The 18,697-nt window shown below is 44.3% G+C and overlaps 1 protein-coding gene across 1 annotated transcript in view; it reads left to right on the plus strand.

Annotated features, from left to right (window-relative positions):
- The first annotated feature begins 495 nt into the window (after window positions 1-495).
- The window catches only part of PLEKHO2 (pleckstrin homology domain containing O2), a 30,415-nt gene continuing 12,213 nt past the window's right edge, over window positions 496-18,697 (plus strand). Inside the window, exons 1-3 of the mRNA XM_083371348.1 lie at window positions 496-787; window positions 11,192-11,344; window positions 15,182-15,298. Coding sequence (XP_083227474.1) covers window positions 779-787; window positions 11,192-11,344; window positions 15,182-15,298 — 279 coding nt within the window. The 5' untranslated portion in view covers window positions 496-778. The remainder of the gene's footprint in view (window positions 788-11,191; window positions 11,345-15,181; window positions 15,299-18,697) is intronic.

The following is an 18,697-nucleotide window of genomic DNA, read 5'->3' on the forward strand; positions in this document are numbered from 1 at the left end:
GCTAAGCTTGTAAGCTGCCCTGAGTCTTCGGAGAAGGGCGGGATATAAATGGAATTAAAATAATAATTAAAAAAAACAACAACATTTCCACCATCTCAGACTAGAAGGGATGCCGTTGCCTAGTTTGGCTCCCGAAACGTCTGCAAAGAAAACAAGCAAGCTCAGAGAAGCACCAAAGGACTCCCTCACCCCCCCCAAAACACACACACACACACACACACACACACCCCACTCTTATTTCCTTCCCGAGCATCCCCCTCCCTCCCTCCCTCCCTCCCTCCCTCGGGAGGCTCTTCTCCCCTTCCCGTCTCGCAGCGGCGCCCGGAAACTTCCTTTTTGCCTTCTGGCCAAGTTGCAAGAAGATCGGCGAGCCCAAGCGGCGGCGTTTCGAACCCAGGACTTCCCTTCGCTTTCCCTCCCTCCCTCCCTTTCTCCCTCTCCCTCCTTCCCTCTCCTCGCCCTGCAAAAGTTACACCCCCCTCCCCTCGGCTCCGCCTCGCTTCGCCTCGCCTTGCCCTGCCCTGGCTTTGCCGGCGCCGGCTCGGTGGGCAGCTCGGCCGGGAGAGCGGAGGGAGATGGAGCCGCCCCGAGGCGCGTGAAACCGGCAGGGCGGGCGGGCGAGAAGCGGCGCTGCTTCTTCTTCTTCTGCTTCCTTTCGTTTTCGGCGTGCCGGGTCGGGGCAGCCAAGCCGCCGCCCGCCCGCCTGCCGGATTCCTCCGCCGAAGACGGGGAGAGAAGAAAAGAGAGACGGGCTCGCCTCTCCTTCCACCTCCCGACCATGGAAGATGTGAGTCTTGAAAAGGCTCCGCGTCCCGGGCTGAGAGTTGTTGGGTGGGGGGGGGGGGGAGGGGAGGGTTGGTTGGTGGAAACAAAACAAAAAGTTAAGTTTCCAGTCCTGTGCGCGGTTTGGGCTTGTTGGAGGAGAGGAGGGGGGCAATCCCAAATCCGGCAGCCAGCGTCCTTCCCTCCCACCCCGTTTCTCTCCCCCCCCCCCACACCCCGTTTTTTGTTTTTGTTTTGTTTTTGTTGAAACCCGGACTTTTTTTTTTTGTTTTGCTCCAAAGTTAAACTTGGGTGAGTTTCAAGCGGGGGGGGGGGGCGGAAGGAAAGGTTCATTAAATGCTTGGGTGTGTGTGTGTGTGTGTGTGTGTGTTTGGAAGAGTTGATGGAGAGGGAGGATGGAGGCCTGGTGGGGTGGGGGGGTGGGGGGGAGAGACGAGGGAGGGAGGGGAAGCGAAAAAGGCCTTTTCTCCTTCCTGACACGAAGCGGAGGGAATTCAGAAGAAGGAAAAGAAAAAAAAAAGGCTGGAAGGGTTTGTTTTTTTTTGGGGGGGGGGAGGAGATCAGCCTGGGAAACCGGGAGGGGGGGGAGCTGGGGAGGGGAAATTTAGTTGTCTGATAGTCCCCAAAGTTGATAAAAGATGATGAATTAAGGCGGGAAAGACATGGAAAAGTCTTTCCATGTTGATGGTCCCAAGTTCCTGGCAAAAAGCAATGAGACAGTTCGAGAGGTTTATTTTTATTTTATTTTAATCCCATTTATATCCCGCCCTTCTCCCAACACTCAGGGCAGCTTACAATCTAAGAAGCACAAATCAATGTGCTTAGCAGTAGCCTTCATTCTATGTATATGCCTGCTTATTAGGGCTTTCGCCCCCCCCCCAAGTGGCATTATTACAAAGTCAGCTTAATTGCCCCCAACAATCTGGGTCCTCATTTTACCTACCTCGGAAGGATGGAAGGCTGAGTCAACCTTGAGCCTGGTGGGACTCGAACCTGCACTAATTGCAGGCAGCTGGTGTTACTTAAGGAGGCATTAGCCCACTGCTCCACCAAGGCTCTTGGTTAACTGTATTGGGGTGTGTGTGTATTAGGGGTTCAAACCTGGCTCTGTATTTTGGGCAGGTTAAGTGTTCGGCAAGTAGCTCTTCACCTTTTGTAAGGTGAGGAAAAGTGACTGGCGTTCAGATTTGATGGGCAGCAAAGGGACTGACCGGTTCAGATTAGATGGGCAGCAAAGGGACTGACCGGCTTTCTCACTTCTTGGGATGGAGTGAGCAAAGCTATGGTGTCTTGGGGCGCCCTCCAGGCCGCTGGGCACACAGCCTGCCTTCCCTCCCTCCCAGCGGTTTCTGTCCCATTCAGTCCTGTCTTTTTGCATTCTGTTTCCGTCCTTCAGCTATCCTGGCTGTGTTCGGAAGGCACGTTAAACCTGTGTTTAAAATAATCATGGTTTATTCATTGAGTCTCATTTCCTGGGTTTGTACATAAACTATGTACAATGTATCCGGCATCCTATGTATCCGGCATCCTAATTTGCAAAAAATAATACAATAATTATTATCATTATCTGGGAGCCAAGCTAACTCACCTTTGGAATATTGCATAAATGTAGCCTTTCTGTTTGCTTTGTTTCTGCACTGGGAGGGGGACCTTAGACTAGGTGACCTCTTGAGTTACCCATCTAACCTTCCAAAGAAGAAATAGATGTATGAAGTGCTGGACTTGGGGGAAAGTTCTGGAGCCTTGGATTCACGCAATTTGCCATCCAGTACTTAACAGCATTCCTGTATCCTTTTCTCTAGGATGTGAGCTGCTTAGGTAGCCCAATAAAATAAAACGTTGGCGTCCCCTCTCTGAGCTCCAGGTGCCAGTGGATGTTAGGGGGTTGCCACAGTTAAATGGGGGATGCAGTGGCTCAGTGGGTTAGGATGCTGAGCTTCTTGATCAGAAGGTCGGCAGTTTGGCGGGTCGAATCCCGAGTGCCGCGTAACAGAGTTACCGGTACTCGTCCCAGCTTCTGCCAACCTAGCAGTTTGAAAGCACGTAAAAATGCAAGTAGAAAAATAGGGACCACTACAGTGGGAAGGTAACAGCATTCCATGCGCCTTTGGCGTCTAGTCATGCTGGCCACATGACCATGGAGACGTCCTCGGACAAGCGCTGGCTCTTCGGCTTTGAAACGGAAATGAGCACTGGCCCCTAGAGTTGGAAACAACTAGCACGCATGTGTGGGGGAACCTTTACCTTTTTTACAGTTAAATGGCTGGGCCTAAAAACCAGAGGTAGAACACCCTAAAGGGGCTTTTTCGATTACAGATCCCATCCTGTTTCTCTGTTGAGAGCTGTAGCTCAGAAAAACCTTTTGCTCAGCATTTGGTTTAGAAGATGCCACTGTTCATCCCTTGCCAGTTGCATTAAAAAGCCTTTGGAGGTGAGGGGGGGGGGTTGAGGGGAGATGCATTGATTTAAATTTGCATTTCTGCAAAAAGCAAAATCTCTGTGTTGCTATCTTTAAAGGAAGTATTTCTTCTTGTATGCCGGAGAGGAATTGCTTCCCAGAAGCAATTCTAGAATGAAGACTGGTCTAGAATCAGCTGAAAGGAAGGTGAGGAGGTCTTTTTCCTAGGAAGCTGATTGACTTATTACTCTGATGTGAGTAATGTGGGAAAAGGCTCAGCCTGATGCCAGGAATGACCAGGATTATCAAGCAGAGAGCTTCTGGCTTAACATGTCGTGGGGACCCTGGTGGATTGTCGTTTATTCAGGAACTTTACCAACTGCAACTTAATGCAACCCATGGCACCTATTGTTCCCGTTTCCTGATTTGTAACTGCTGTCTCGCTGCTCTGAGGTTGCAAAAATAGAACTTACAGATGGAAAACTCCAAAGAGACCTGTTTCGGTCACATCATTTTTTATTTTTTATTTTTATCTTTAGCCTGGGAACTTTATAGAACGGTCAGCTCTTGTCCTGCAAATATAATATACCATTCTTTTCAAAAGAATGTCCAGCATCTTTTGTGCTTCTGAATCGGAATTGACCCTCATCCTGAGCAAACCACTCGTGTCCTTGACTTAAAAGAATTTAAATGATTCGTTTGTCTCTCTCTTTCTTTTTTTTTTTGCTTTACAACTCTTGTCTGTTCAAATGGGGGTCTGCCTTCTACCAACAACCTGTTTGCATTCATTCTGTCAGGGTACTTCTAACCTGGCACCGCAAGCCATTTTTTTCTTGCTCACAGGGGCTGTTCCACACACAAAAAAATGGCTTTTCACAGGCCTTTCAGCTGTTCCGCCTTCTCAGAAGAGGAAACAGCCTTTTAATGCTTTATAAGGATATGGTAATGGTACGGTGTAAATCTGCTGATCTGTCTCTAGCTGCCTGCCTGCTGCAGAGAGGAAAAAGGCAGATACTTAAGCTTCATGCTTAAAGAGATCAGACATTGCTTGAGAATAGGGAGGTGAATCTTGAGCTGCAATCATAATCCACAGGTAGCTATTAGAGGAGCTGTCAAGATACACATTTAAACTGGCATATCTATCAATCAATCAGAATAGAGCTCAAAGGGACCTTGGAGGTCATCTAGTCCAACCCCCTGCTCAAGCAGGAGACCCTATACCATTTCAGACAAGTGGCTGTCCAGTCTCTTCTTAAAAACCTCCAGTGATGAAGCATCCACAACTTCTGGAAGCAAGCTGTTCCACTGGTTAATTGTTCTCACTGTTAGGAATTTTCTCCTTAATTCTAGGTTGCTCCTCTCCTTGATTAGTTTCCATCCATTGTTTTTTATCTTGCCTTTAGGTTCTTTGGAAAATTAGTTGACCCCTGTTTTTTGTGGCAGCTCCTCAAAATACTAGCATATTGCTATCATGTCCCCCCTCCCAGTCCTTCTTTTCATTAGACCAGACATACCCAACTGCTGCAACCGTTTTTTTCATAAGTTTTAGTCTCCGGGCCTTTAATCATTTTAGCTGCACTTCTCTGCAAGCAGGTTTCTTAAAAGCAAGCCAGGGAATTTATTTTCCTTCAGATACCACAAACAAGTTACTCCTGGCTTCTTTCATCATTGGCCAGGACGATTGAGAGCATCTCTCAACCCTGGTGAGTTAACCAGAAAATTACAGCTGGGCAACATCGCAGATTTCCATTCCATTGTCTGAACAGCCCAGCATTGGCTTATGGTAGCTGATAATGATTTCCCCAACTTGAACTGGAGGCTAAGCACAGTAGGCCTATTCCTGGTTCCCCTAACCACAATTTGCTCAATTAACCCAAGTCTCTGAATTCAATCCAACATGCAACCCTAAGCTAAGCATTGCTGCCTGGATTTGCACAATGCATTAGCCTAAAACATGGCTGGCTACTTTGTGATTCACCCTGTTGTGCAAATCCAGTCATTTCATGCAAATTATTCCTTTCAACCCTTCTACAGCTAGGGAGTAACCAAAGAGTTATTTCCTTCCTGTCTTTTCTGTTGGGAAAAAAAAAACACAGGAGTTTTAGCTAAGGTTGTGACTTCGACATTGCGGTGATTTTTCCAAATGAATTAACACACAATGTAAAAAGCTGGCAACTGCTCCTGTATTTTGAACTTACGTCCTTGAGAACTTAAGGTATATAAAAGTTACCTTGCTGGATCGTTTGATACAGTTTTATGTTTTTTTCCGCATAACTGGACAGTTACCTGCTTCTGAACAAGTTAATGATGCTCTCGTCCTTATGTTATTGTTTGCTTTTGGCATCTGGGAATATTTTTTTTAATTGCCGAAGGAATACACATTTACGGATAGGTTTAATTTATTTTTAAAACCTTTGAGGCTAGCCTGCACCTCTTTATTTCCTTTTTAGACATCCTTTCTTTACTCGAAACAATTTGCTTCTTATTTCATAATGCTGTTTTTACGAGGTGTGACAACTTCACTCTGACTGCCGCATAGTCTTCCAACTGTGTGAAGAAATAGGAAATAATAACAATTCTTATTTATATTCTGTAATTCTGCAGACAGTTAAGCTACTTGGAGCTTAACTGTTCATACCCAAAGTTTTCTCTGAAAAGGGTTTTTTTTTTTAGACCCTTTTTGTTGAAAGAACAATAACAAAACCTGAGCTTGTGGGTGGCCGTAAGCTAATGTACAACTATGGCTGTTCCCTTTCTCAGTACTGGCTTCCTCTTCTTCACCTCTATGGGTGTCATGGAAACCATACAAACAAACCCTAGCCTCTATTTTAACTTAAGGGTTGGAATGGGAAGGAATTTGTCCTGCATTCTGACCTGGTTTATATAACCTTCAAAGCTATTATGTAATTTGCAGGGTAGTCCTTGACTTAGTGACTGATTGCTTTCCGACTATTTGGTGTTACAGACAGAGGTCAGAAGGGGTACTTATGACTCACGTTAAAAAAATTCTGACAGCTACAGCTGCCCCTCCTGTAGTCATGTGATTACATTTTAAGCAGTTGGCCACTGGACCTCAGTGACAGCTGTTTGCAAGTGACCCGTGATCACACTCTGAGGATTTCCAGGTAACGTTCAAATTCCAAGCCCAGAAAGTTTTACATTATTTCAATTGGTGGTTTACTGCAGCGAAATCATTGTTGGCTCAAGAGATGGAAAGAGTCAGCTTTGCCCACGATGGAGGAACGTTTGGTCAAATGGACAGATCTTGCTGATCTGGATAAACTTAACTTCTTTGGTTAGAGAAAAAATACTGTCTGCATTTATTGGTGGACTGGAAGGCCCCTAGGGACTTTTGGCACAGAAATGGAAAAAAATAATAATAAACTTGTGATTTATGGTTTTGACAAATAGACAGGATAGATCAGGGGTCCCCAACCTTGGCAACTTTGAGACCTGTGGACTTCAACTCCCAGAATTCCCCAGCCCGCAATGCGGTAGTCCTCGACTTTAGTGACCGTTCAAAGTTACAACAGCACTGAAAAAAGTGACTTATGACCGTTTTTCACACTTACGACCGTTGCAGCATCCCCAATGGTCACGAGATCAAAATTCAGACCCTTGGCAACTGACTCATATTTATGACGGTTGCAGTGTCCTGGGATCCCCTTTTGTGACCTTCTGACAAGCAGAGTCAAGGGGGAAAGCCAGATTCACTTAACAACTGTGTTACTAACTCAACAAATGCAATGATTTACTTAACAACCGTGGCAAGAAAAATCGTAAAATGGGGCTAAAGTCACTTAACAAATGTTTCACTTAAAGTCACTTTAAGCTAAAGTCACTTAACAAATGTTTCACTTAACAACATAAATTTTGGACTCAATTGTGGTAACTTGAAGATTACCTGTATTAGATTGTGTTGTTGTTGTTGTTTTTCGAATGTCTTGACGTACAACAATGTCAATGTTGCTGTCAGTTTTACCAACCTAAATATATTTTATTTTATTTGCTCCTTGGAAGAAAACTTAGACAAGGAAGAAAGGCTTAATATATAATCTTGACATGGTATTTTGACTTGCATCCAGCCAGTGTAGTGCCAGAAAGAATTGAATTACTGTAACTTGGCTGCACGTGTACCTTGCTATTTGCTAAAGGGCATCATGCGAATCTACTGTCAGAACATGGCCAGGTACGTGACTTTCTGCTTCATTCAGACAACTACAAAAAGAAGAATTAGTATGAACAAAGCTTGCAGATTCCAGCAACTGGAAATACTGCTTTTCAAAGCAGTTGCAAGCATCTATCGTTGACCTATACCTGTTTATGAAGAAAAAATCAGGGGCATTTTTACTACAAAGTTCATTGTGATGCTTTCACGCAAGCACCCTTGTACACAATATTATTTGGGAGCAAAGCATACAAGATATTAGAAGCTACAGTATTTTGTGTAAGTTATTTGCAGGCTGTCCTGAAGGCTGCAAAAGCTTGAGGCTGCAAGTGCAAGAATAAGTGTTAAAACCATCCTGTTTCTAAAAATTGCATCAAAAAGACTTCTGTTAGAAGTCCCAGTATGCCTAAATTTGTACACAGATCTGAAGGTTACAGGAAAGACACAACTTCCTGATATCATAAAGTAGATTTCTTTTAGAGCCTCTAAGCAAGCTATCAGTAGACAAAAGTCTAAAACATGAAATTTGGTTATACCGTATCAGACTGATTTCAAATTAATAGAATAGAATAGAATAGAATAGAATAGAATAGAATAGAATAGAATAGAATAGAATAGAATAGAATAGAATAGAATAGAATAGAAATTGCATCGTCTTCTCCATCTTTCCCTCAACATAAGCTCATCCATATCTAACCCTTCCTGCCCACCCTCTCTTCTAATCCAGTAAATGGCCAGGAAGGAAGCAGCAGTTTTCCACAGATCTGGACAGATTTACTGGCAGAGAAGAATGTTGAATAGTGCTTAATGTTAGCTGGTAGATCCTGCATCCCAAAGGATATAGGTTGTCCACCTTGTTCTAAGACAAACAATTGGTGGCAGTTCTCTGCAGTATAGCAAGGACTTACTCATTGTACTTTAGCTTGGTTAAACATCCTTTGCAACCATCTGATTCCAAATGGGTCTTTTGTTTCCAACATATTATGTCCCTTTCAATATCCCTCTATGCATCAGCATCTTTGAATGCACAGACTAAGTATTACTGTTATTTCTTTCCTTCCCTCAGTTGGTTTGCCTATTTTTTAAAAAGTTTGGATCCAAAACAATGTAAACCCTTATTCCAGGAAGTTCTAATTTGGGAATCTGATCAAGACAGGAAGGCCTGGTATCTAAAGAAAGCGATTTCTCCTTTTAGCATCAATTAGGAGAAACTTCCTGACAGTGAGGACAATCAACCAGTGGGACAGCTTATCCCCAGAAATCCTGGGTGCTCCATCACTGGAGATTTTTAAGAAGAGACTAGACAATCACCTGTCTGAGATGGTGTAGGTTCTCCTGCTTGAGCAGGGGGCAGGACTAGAAGACCTGCAAGGTCCCTCTCAACTCCTATTCTATTCTATTCTATTCTATTCTATTCTATTCTATTCTATTCTATTCTATTCTATTCTATTCTATTCTATTCTATTCTATTCTATTCTATTCTATTCTATTCTATTTGTAGCAAAATAGAACTTGAGTGGTGCTTGGCTTGGATAATGGAAGCCTCTTGCCCTTAGGAAGCTTGGAGGAAATCACACAGAGCATAAAGTGTACATTTTTTTGGAAATGCCCCGGGGGATTCTGATGCAGTGATGTGCTCAAGCCTGCTAATGGTGGAGATCCAGGCGATTCCAAGATCAGAAGGTTTTTTTTTTGTTTGTTTTTAAATCAACAAGAGCAGCAGACCATCAAGGACAGGCTATATGGTTGAAGATCTGTCCTTCAGAATGGTCTCTGAAGTTTATTTCAGGGTTTTAAAAAGAAAGACTTAAAAGTTGCTTCTCTATGTTGCATTCTGTGAATGAAGTGTGCTGGGTAACAGCACTGGCCAGAAGTATTCACGGGAACCTACTGTACTTGCGTTTCAGTATAGCATAGAGGTAGTCCTCGAATTAAGACCACAATTGAGCGCCAAATTTCTGTGGCTAAGCGAGACATTTGTTGAGTGAGTTTTGCCCCATTTTACGACCTTTCTTGAATCCCTGCGGTTGTTAAGGTAGCAACGTGATTGTGAAGCGACTCTGGATTCCCCATTGACTTTACTTGTCAGAAGGTCGCAAAAGGCGATCACATCACTCTGGGACACTGTGGCCGTCATAAATACGAGTCAGTTGGCAAGTGTCTGAATTTTGATCACGTGACCATGGGGATCCTGCAATGGTCGTAAGCGTGAAAAATGGGCATGTTACTTTTTCCAGTGCTGTTGTAACTTCGAGCGGTCACTAAACAAACTGTTGTAAGTTGAGGACCACCTGTATTCCTCTGTCCAGGAATAACATTGGCAAACGTTGGAACAAACCACGATTCCAGCAATAGGTTTGTTGCCTTTCACGTCTTGCAAGCAAGCACGATCTTGTACCTCTCTGGTACTGTGTGACAATGTCTAAAACCAGATTTAGAACTGGGTTGCACGTCGGTGAATGTTTCCCAATCGGCTTGAGCCAGGAGGGGAAGTATTGCTTTGTGGACAGCCAGGCTGCAGTTATTTTTTTAAAAAAATCCCATTTATATCCCGCCCTTCTCCGAAGACTCAGGGCGGCTTACAATTTAAGCACAAACCAATGTGCTTAGCAATAGCCTTCATTCTATGTATTTAGGTGGAGAAACCCAGCTTAAGCCAGAGGCCTTATATTTCTGCCAGGGCAAGAAGCTAAACTTGTACATTAGGCTTTCATTCCTTTTTTTTTCATAACTCATATTAATGGGAAGGAACCTTTTAATTTTGGGTTTTTTTTGTGTTTCCAAAGAAGAAGAAAAACTCGAGAAACGTTCTCTTGGCTTCAGAGCAGTATTCTTGCATTTATTTCATTATAAATTGGCCACGGGGACTTTATGTATGAACATCCTGTACTTCAACGTACAATCATCTTTCCAGCATTTACCACCCCACTTCCTTGGCTTCTTGTCCTCCATTCAAGCTCAAGGGGAGGCTTCAGATCACTAAGCACAGAGAGCCAATGTGGGCTGCCCTAATGTCCCTGTTGGTGGTGCCTCTGGTGGGAAGAGTTAGTAAAAAAAAAAGAGAGAGCTTCCACAATGCAATAAGAAAGACATTCAGGGCCATCCCTACCACGGGGCAATGTGAAATTGTGGTTGCAAATGACAGATGTTGCAGCTCAGTCATGAAAGCATTCCTTTGTGGAAGGCACAATTGGGTGAGCCTTACAGCCTGCCCCAAATGGACCTCGGATGTGGTGGAAGACCTCCTTGTATCATCAATGTTCTTGAACCTTTCACTTGTTTGGTTGGTAATCTGGACAAAGAACTGATGGAAAGGGCACCGTAATACTTTGACACAAGCCCTGAAATGTCTTGGGTAGTTTGCATGGCATGTGCCAACAAGTATTTTCCTGTTCACCTTCGACACATGTACTTTGACGCGGTATTAAGTTTGGGCGTCCTTTGAGCTACCCAGATGTGTTATTTATATTTTAGCAACGTATCACAATAATAGAACGTCTCTGAATTCACGTTATTATTTAAACCAGGGGTCTTCAAACGTGGCCCTTTTATGACTTGTGGACTTCAACTCCCAGAATTCCTCTGCCAGCCTGCCTGGCTGAGGAATTTTGTGAGTTGAAGTCCACAAGTCATAAAAGGGCCACGTTTGAAGACCCCTGGTTTAAACCATAATGCTATTTTTTTCATTTGGGCCATGTGTGGTGGGTAAAAATTGTCTTTTGCTTATTGAACCACAGTTAAGGGACTCTCCCTCATCCCTGAAGTTTGGAAATTCGGGACTTTTGCAAAAGCAGTTTATGAATTCCTGGTAATATCTTTCTTTTTTCCTGGTTTGATTCTAGGGTTTGAAACAGGAAAATTTGGAGAAGTCGAAGTGTCCCTCTTCAGGAGATAAAGTTGGCTGGATCAAGAAGAGCAGTGGAGGGCTTCTGAGTCTTTGGAAAGAGCGTTACATCCGGCTCTGTAAAACCCAACTCTTGGTATATGAAGATGAGGTAAGACAAGGGGAGAGAAAAACCTCAACAAACTCACGGACTTGTTCCAAGCACAGGAATGGTCTTCCCTGGTTGTTTAAATTTGGTTTCTTCTCTGTCTTACCGGGAATGTTTCTTCTAATGTTAAAAGTTTGGGTCCAGAGACCATCTACTAAAGCATTGGATAGATAAAAGAGATACGGGTAGTCCTTGCAGAGTGATCACAGCTGGGAATGGCAAAACATCATGCAACTGTGCCGGCCGCATGACCACGGAAATGCCTTCAGATAATGCTGGTTCCCATGGCTGAAAAATGGAGATGAGCGTCACCTCCTAGAATCGGTCACGACTGATCAGGGAATCTGTCCTTTCCCTTCATGAGGTTCCTAAGGCATGTAGTATATCCGGGCTACTGTTTTTCTAGATGAGGGGGTCTAACCGTGAAGGATAACCCTTAAGGCTGGCTCTGTTGCCCGATTTGGCAAACCATGAAGCTTGGGGAAGCTGATTTGGAAGGACCATCAGAGAATAGTTTGCAAGCTGAAAATGAAGAAGACGAGCAGGATTCTTTGGAAGCTGCCACTCTTCATGAAGCAGCCAACTGAACAGAGAGACGATTCAGCTGGTTAGTTTTTTGGCCCACTGTGATGAAATGGATTGGGTTTAAATTTATGGCCACTATTTTTAAGCATTCCTCTACGCGTGTACTGTACATTTACGATCTGAAGATTATTTTTACACTCTCTTAGTAGTCCTCTTCCTTCCTTCCTTGTGCTTCCTCTTTTCTTCTTGTTGAGCAACCCATGGCAATAGCGATGAAAGATGTCAAGCAGAAAGAAACCAACCCATCATCTCGGAATCAGAAATCTGCCTCCAACCTTTTCTCTCCCTTGCTTAGGATCACTACGGGTTCATTTTGAATAAGCGCAATAAACAAAGTCCTCTCGGATTAACCTGCTTTTCTCATCTAATCGTTGGGCCCATTTGGAAAGACGGCGAACTTCATTCTACTGCTGCTCTTAATTATTTCAGTTGATAGTTTTAGATGTTCATGGCTCTTTAAGCCTGGGATACTTAGTCCGTCCATGGAGATTCTCAGTCATCCCGCTCATAGTTATCCCAAAGGTGCTTTTTCACGAGGCAACTGGACTTTCTTGTTTGTCTTTGAAGAGCTTTCGCTTCTTCTCCGAGAAGCTTCTTCAGAGCTGAAGGAGCTTCTTGGGTGAGAAGCGAAACATCTTCAAAGAAAAACAAGGAAGTCAAGTTGCCTCGTGAAAAAGCACCTTTGGGATACTTGGTCCTGCGTTTATTCCCCTGTGTTAGGATGTGAGATTGAGCAACTACCATCTTACCCATAGATTTATTTATTTTTATTTTTATTCCATTTATATCCCGCCCTTCTCCGAAGACTCAGGGCGGCTTACAAGCTTAGCAGTAGCGTTCATTCTATGTATATGCCTGCTTGTTAGGGCTTTCACACACATCCCAAGCGGCATTATTACAAAGTCAGCTTAATTGCCCCCAACAATCTGGGTCCTCATATGTGTGAATTATATTTATGGTTTAGCCAAGAAAGTGTTACATTTTGTACTTGCGAGGAACTAGATTTTAGAGCAGGGGTCTTCAAACTTGGCCCTTTTATGACTTGTGGACACGGTGGTTGAAGAATTCTGGGAGTTGAAGTCCACAAGCCATAAAAGGGCCAAGTTTGAAGACCCCTGTTTTAGAGCATTAAAAGCTTCTGTCGCAGTATCTCTGCTGGCTGTTTGGGTGACCTGAAACACTTCCCTGTTTTATGCAAGGTGCTGAATAAAAAGTGGAAATCATTTCCTTGGGATGATTAAAAGAGCGCCGGATGAAAATGTAGGATTGAAATATGCTATATTTCATGTGTTGGTCAGAATTCTAAACTGCTTCACTAAGTAAGTAAGAACAAGTCAGTAAGTCAGTAAGAACAAGTTCAAGTGGCCTTTTTTAAAGAAGGAAAAATAAATGTAATGGCATTCTTTGAACGAGATGAGGTGTCTTGCTTGTCTCCAACAGGAGTCCCACGTAGGCCACACAGCGTGATAGCCCGGAACATCACCCTGAAGATTCCAAACTATTAACTAATTTTTTTTAGGTAGCTGGAAGTTGCTTAGATCTGAGAAACGCAAAGCTTTGTGTGTGTGCCAAATTTGGCAAAATTACTCCCCCACGAATACTGTATAAGATGAATCCTACTATATGCCTGTTCAATGTCCAATATATGGATCCATTGAAACTGGATTATAATACAACTGTGGCTTTGTGGTTTGGATGTGATAGCTTGTGTGTGTGTGTAAATGAATCGTTAGTGTAGATCCAAGCTGTCAGCTTCCAGACGTTAGGGTGGTTTGCCAGCCTAGGAGCCTTTTCTTGGCTAAATAATAATAATAATAATAATAATAATAATAATAATAATAATAATAATAATAATAATAATAATAATAATAATAATAATCCTTTATTGTCAAAGTACAACATGTGTACATTGAGATTAGCTGAGCCTCCCCCCGTGCTCTCTTCCCCCAACACACAGTGACAACAAACCCTCCATCCTACCACACCATGTGAACCAGCTACACCACACACCAGTCTCCCAAGTCAATTCTGCATAAGTTCACAGAGATTATGTCCCATTTAAAAGCCTAACAGCCCACGGATAAAAGCTATTTTTCAGCCTGTTGGTACGGCTGGCTATACTCCTATATCTCCTACCGGATGGTAGGAGAGTAAAGAGATACCGACCAGGGTGTGAGTCATTTCTGAGAATCTTCCTCACTCTTCCAAGGCAACGAGCCCTGGCGATGTCATCCAGTGGTTTCAGGGGACAGCCCACAATGTCTTGTGCTGTGCTCACTACCCTCTGTAATACTTTCCTGTCCACGGCTGTCAGACCTGCATACCAAACCACAATACCATACGAGAGGACGCTCTCTATAGTAGACCGGTAAAAGTATCTATGTCCATGGTGGCATATACCTTGTTACTTTGCTGAGTAAGGTTCCTGTACTGGATGGTTTGCTGGACAACCTTTGAGAAGCGTCAGAAAGATTCAGTTCTGCCAATTATCAAAGACCATGATATCTGGAAGCCACTTACCAGAAAGACCAACATTTGTGGAAGGCTAATGAAGAGGACAACGACAGGCCTACCTCAGAATCGTAGTTTCCCCTCATTTTAATCAAAGAATCTCCACGTAGGGAATTGAGTTGCACCGATACCTCCAACGCAAACAAACAAAGGGATGCTGTTGTAGGTGCAATGAAATTTTGCCTGCATTACTCTTATATCCTCTTATTGGGGGGGGGGGCTTTTCATCAGTTAGAACCAGCCAGAAATACCTTCTCCCCCCCCTTAAGCCCCCCCTTTTTTGGCTTCTGTTTTCTGCAAACAGCTTCTCTTGTGAGATTTTGCAACCTTCTCATTGTGCCGTTGAGAATATTTTACCCAGCAGGTGGTACAAGACCGGGGGGTGGGGGGGGGAAACTTGGGATGGCCCACATTGACCCCGTTTAGACCATTGAGCAGCCTCAACCAGGATGGCTCATGAAGTACATTACAGCTGGCTGACCATTGCAGAGAGAGAGAAGCAGATGCAAAGCTTTTATTTGTGCATTTATTTATTTATTAATTAAGCAAATTTACATAGTCACCCAATTCACACTTGGGTGACTCTGGGGGGGGGAGGGGCAGTCTGGGTGACTCCAGAGATTGAGTTGAAGGGCACCACGAACATCCTAATCTGGAGTCAGTGTCCTTATCTTGCAGTGGTGTGTCACACTTCATACTTTGCGGTTAGAGGGGGGGAAAAATATGTAATATTGTCTCTTGCAGGAGGAACAGAAATGTGTTGAGAGTCTCGAACTGGACCATTATGACAGATGCCAAGATTTGCGAGCCCTCCTGAAAAGGAAAAACAGATTCATTTTAATCCATTCTCCAGGATGCAAGGTAAAAAGTCTTTTTCTGTTCTATATGAAACTAATTCCTCCCTTCCCTTCCCTTCCCTCCCCTTCCCTTCCCTCCCCTCCCTGTATCTATTCTTTCCGATTTCCAAAGGAATGTTGGCAATTATATAAGGGGCAGCATCCTTCAGCAGAATAGCTCTCTGAAAACATAACAGATACGGACCAAATTTGGTGTTGAAAGAGATGGCACCATACAGAGGTTGATTCTGAGAGGCTTAGGAGTGTGGAGGAAAACATTCCTTGAAAATCAATCCACCAGTGTATCCCTAAGGAGGGCTCTCTTCCTAAGAACTCCTCCCTTCTCCCTCTTGACTCAGAGTGAAGAGTACACAAGCTTGCCTTTTCTTTCTTACGTGTGCACCCAGATCCAGCACAAAGAGAAAGCTTGGTTGGACAGAAGAAAATACAGATGTCTTTTCTGGCCACCGCTGGAACAGGAAAGAATTCCAGAAACCATGTGCTTTCCATGCTTTCCATATGTATATGCTTTCATGAAGGTGTTGGTCACTTCCTTTGTTGGCTTTTGGTTGAAGCAATGAAGGCTATGGCTTTTAGACATGGCCACAAGATACTTTGTGGGACAACTTAACATTGTCAGTGGGGATGCTCTGTGGAGTAACTGGCTCAATTTCTGACACAATTGCACTCGGATAGTATATTCACTAGCATCCCACTTGTAGGGAGAGGTATAACTTGAAGGCGTGGAATGGCTTGAATTCGATTGGACTTTGAAGGAACACCTAGGACCGTGGTGGCAAATCTATGGCACGGGTGCCACAGGTGGCACGCAGAGCCCTCTCTGTGGGCACGCACACTGCTGCCCCAGTCCTAGGCCTTCAGCTGGGTTTTTAAAAACCTTTTCGCTTTAGGCCTCCGCCGCCATGTGCCAAAAAAAAAAAGGTTCAATCAGTCAATTTCAACTTCTCGTGGGGAAAAAAAATCTCGCAAAATTGGAATTGATTGAACTTTTTAGTCCTACCCAGTCTGCCATTTTGGGTTGCAGTTTGGGCACTCAGTCTCTCAACGGTTCGCCATCACTGACCTAGGAGATAACAAGTTGGTTCTGTTTCTCCATCTGCTGTGTGGCTGGCCAAAATCTTACTAGTTTTGCAGAATGAAAATAGTGTGGTTTCTTTCTTTGTCTGTTGCAGAAATTACTGGATGAGCCTAGATTTAAACTTTGGGAATGGGGCACTTAGGTTTACAACCAGCTTAATTCTGCAGAAGTTACACAAAGTGTCAGGCATGAAAAATCAGGACCACATGTTAGGCTCCAATTAAGCTGATTGTCAGAGGTCCTTGCCACACCCCTGGCTCCAACAAGACACAAGCCATCGAGTTCACAGGTGGCTGGTTTATTTCCGGAACGCTCTGCCGTGCGGGATTCCAACAAACAGCAAACAAAGTCAGTGCTGGGAGCAGCCGCCTCCCAGCGCTCTAAATAGGCGCCTCCCGGCCAGCCCCAACTCCCACCCACCTATCCAGCATCCGGCATGTGCGCTGGTAGGGCAGCAAGGGAAGGAAACGAGGCAGGCTTTCAGCATTCAGCTCCCCGCCACTCCTCCGTGCCGCTCAGCTGTTTGGCGGGACAGCCTTGTAGCCGTGCTCTGCAGGGTCCCCCTTCCAGCACTGGGGAGGGAAAGGGCTGTCACTGCTGGTCCCATCCGCTGCCTTCTGACGCCTCCATCTGATGGTCTTGTCCCCTCCTCCCCCCTCCCGTTAGTGGCAAGCCCACAGGGGCTTGACACTGATATATTGCTCACACCTATACACAAGAATTTAGTCAACTAATGATCAGCATTAAATTGGCACTAAATAAAAGTTAACGGAATTCAAGACGGTTTTTGGACTTAGATCACTTGTGAGAACATAATGACTCCAGGGTAATTCCTCTCTTGACTCCACCCCAAGGCTCTGCCTGTCCTTCTCTACCAAGCTTCCAAGGCACAACATATTTATTGAAAAAGGCTAACCCAGACAACAGTAAAGCACCTTTAGCTTTACAGTATAGGCTTGATCTTCGGTTTTTTTTTTAATTTTTACTTTTCAATTTGCGCCATTCTCTACAAAGGTCAGTATATACATCTAATTGTGATAGACCTTCACTCATAAGGATTTGTCCTTAAATATTATGTGGGCTCTCATCTTCACTCGCTGGGACTGGAACAGTCTTGTGCTTATTATGATCACTTATAATAAACGAGGCTGGAACGATGTCTTCCAAACTTCCGTTCAGAGACAGCTCTACGTCATATCTGGAAGATCATATCCATCTTCAGATGTGGCCGCCTCCGGGGAAGACATATCTTGGCTAGACATAAGAGTTTGAACCTTTGCAAGGCCTTTTCTGAAATGCTCTTTTCTTTGGACATCTCAGTTGCTTCTCTTTCATCTCCTGGACTGTGCCATTGGCAGCCTCTTACCCGGATTGTATAACTGCGTTCAACCAGGCAGCCAAGAACAGATAATCCAATCATGGAAAATCATCGCAGAATGAGCCGGTGATACAACTCTTTAACTATCTAAAGCCTACAACGAGGGCAAAAGCCTGATCACTCAGGCAGACTCATTCCTGATTATGGAGGGAGAATATACGACTCTGACTTCATGGGGAAACCATGCCTCCTTGGGAAGGAACCAAGATATCTCTCTCTCCCTCTCTCTGGTTTTTTTTCCCCTTTGTCCAAACAGAGTCTGACCCTCCCATTTCCCCCCCCTCCCCCTCCATTGCTCTGCTTTCCAGCCAGCAACTTATTGTGGCAAAAAGGAAGTTTGATCAATTGGGACTGTGCTTAGAGTTTAAATTACTGTAAAAAAAAATCCCCCTGCCCCTTGTTTTCAGTAGAGGCGCTATTGTAAGTGACTTTTTTTTTTAATAAGGGCGATTCCAGGTCAGTTGTTTGGGAAGTCAGAGGGAGCAGATGGCCATCCAACAAGTTTGGCTTCTCTCTTTCCAAAAAGACTGCTTGCTAACTCCTCCCTTGCAGCAGCTGCAGCAAAAATAAAAATCGTGAGAGACAAGAAGTTGCTTTACTCCACTGTAATCATTGGTGTACCTGGCTCTGCCTTCTACAAATTCAAGGATGCATAACTTGTTCCAGCTCTTGAGCGCATGTGGGCATGCAGTTTGGCGGGTCAAATCCTGAGTGCCACGTAGCAGAGTGAGCGCCTGTTACTCGTCCCAGCTTCTGCCAACCTAGCAGTTCGAAAGCACGTAAAAAATGCAAGTAGAAAAATAGGGACCACTACGGTGCGAAGGTAACAGCGTTCCATGCGCCTTTGGCGTCTAGTCATGCCGGCCACATGACCACGGAGACATCCTCAGACAAGCGCTGGCTCTTCGGCTTTGAAACGGAGATGAGCACCGGCCCCTAGAGTCGGA

The sequence above is a fragment of the Vipera ursinii genome (assembly GCF_947247035.1).
Source record: "Vipera ursinii genome assembly, chromosome: 11".
NCBI lineage: Eukaryota > Metazoa > Chordata > Lepidosauria > Squamata > Viperidae > Vipera > Vipera ursinii.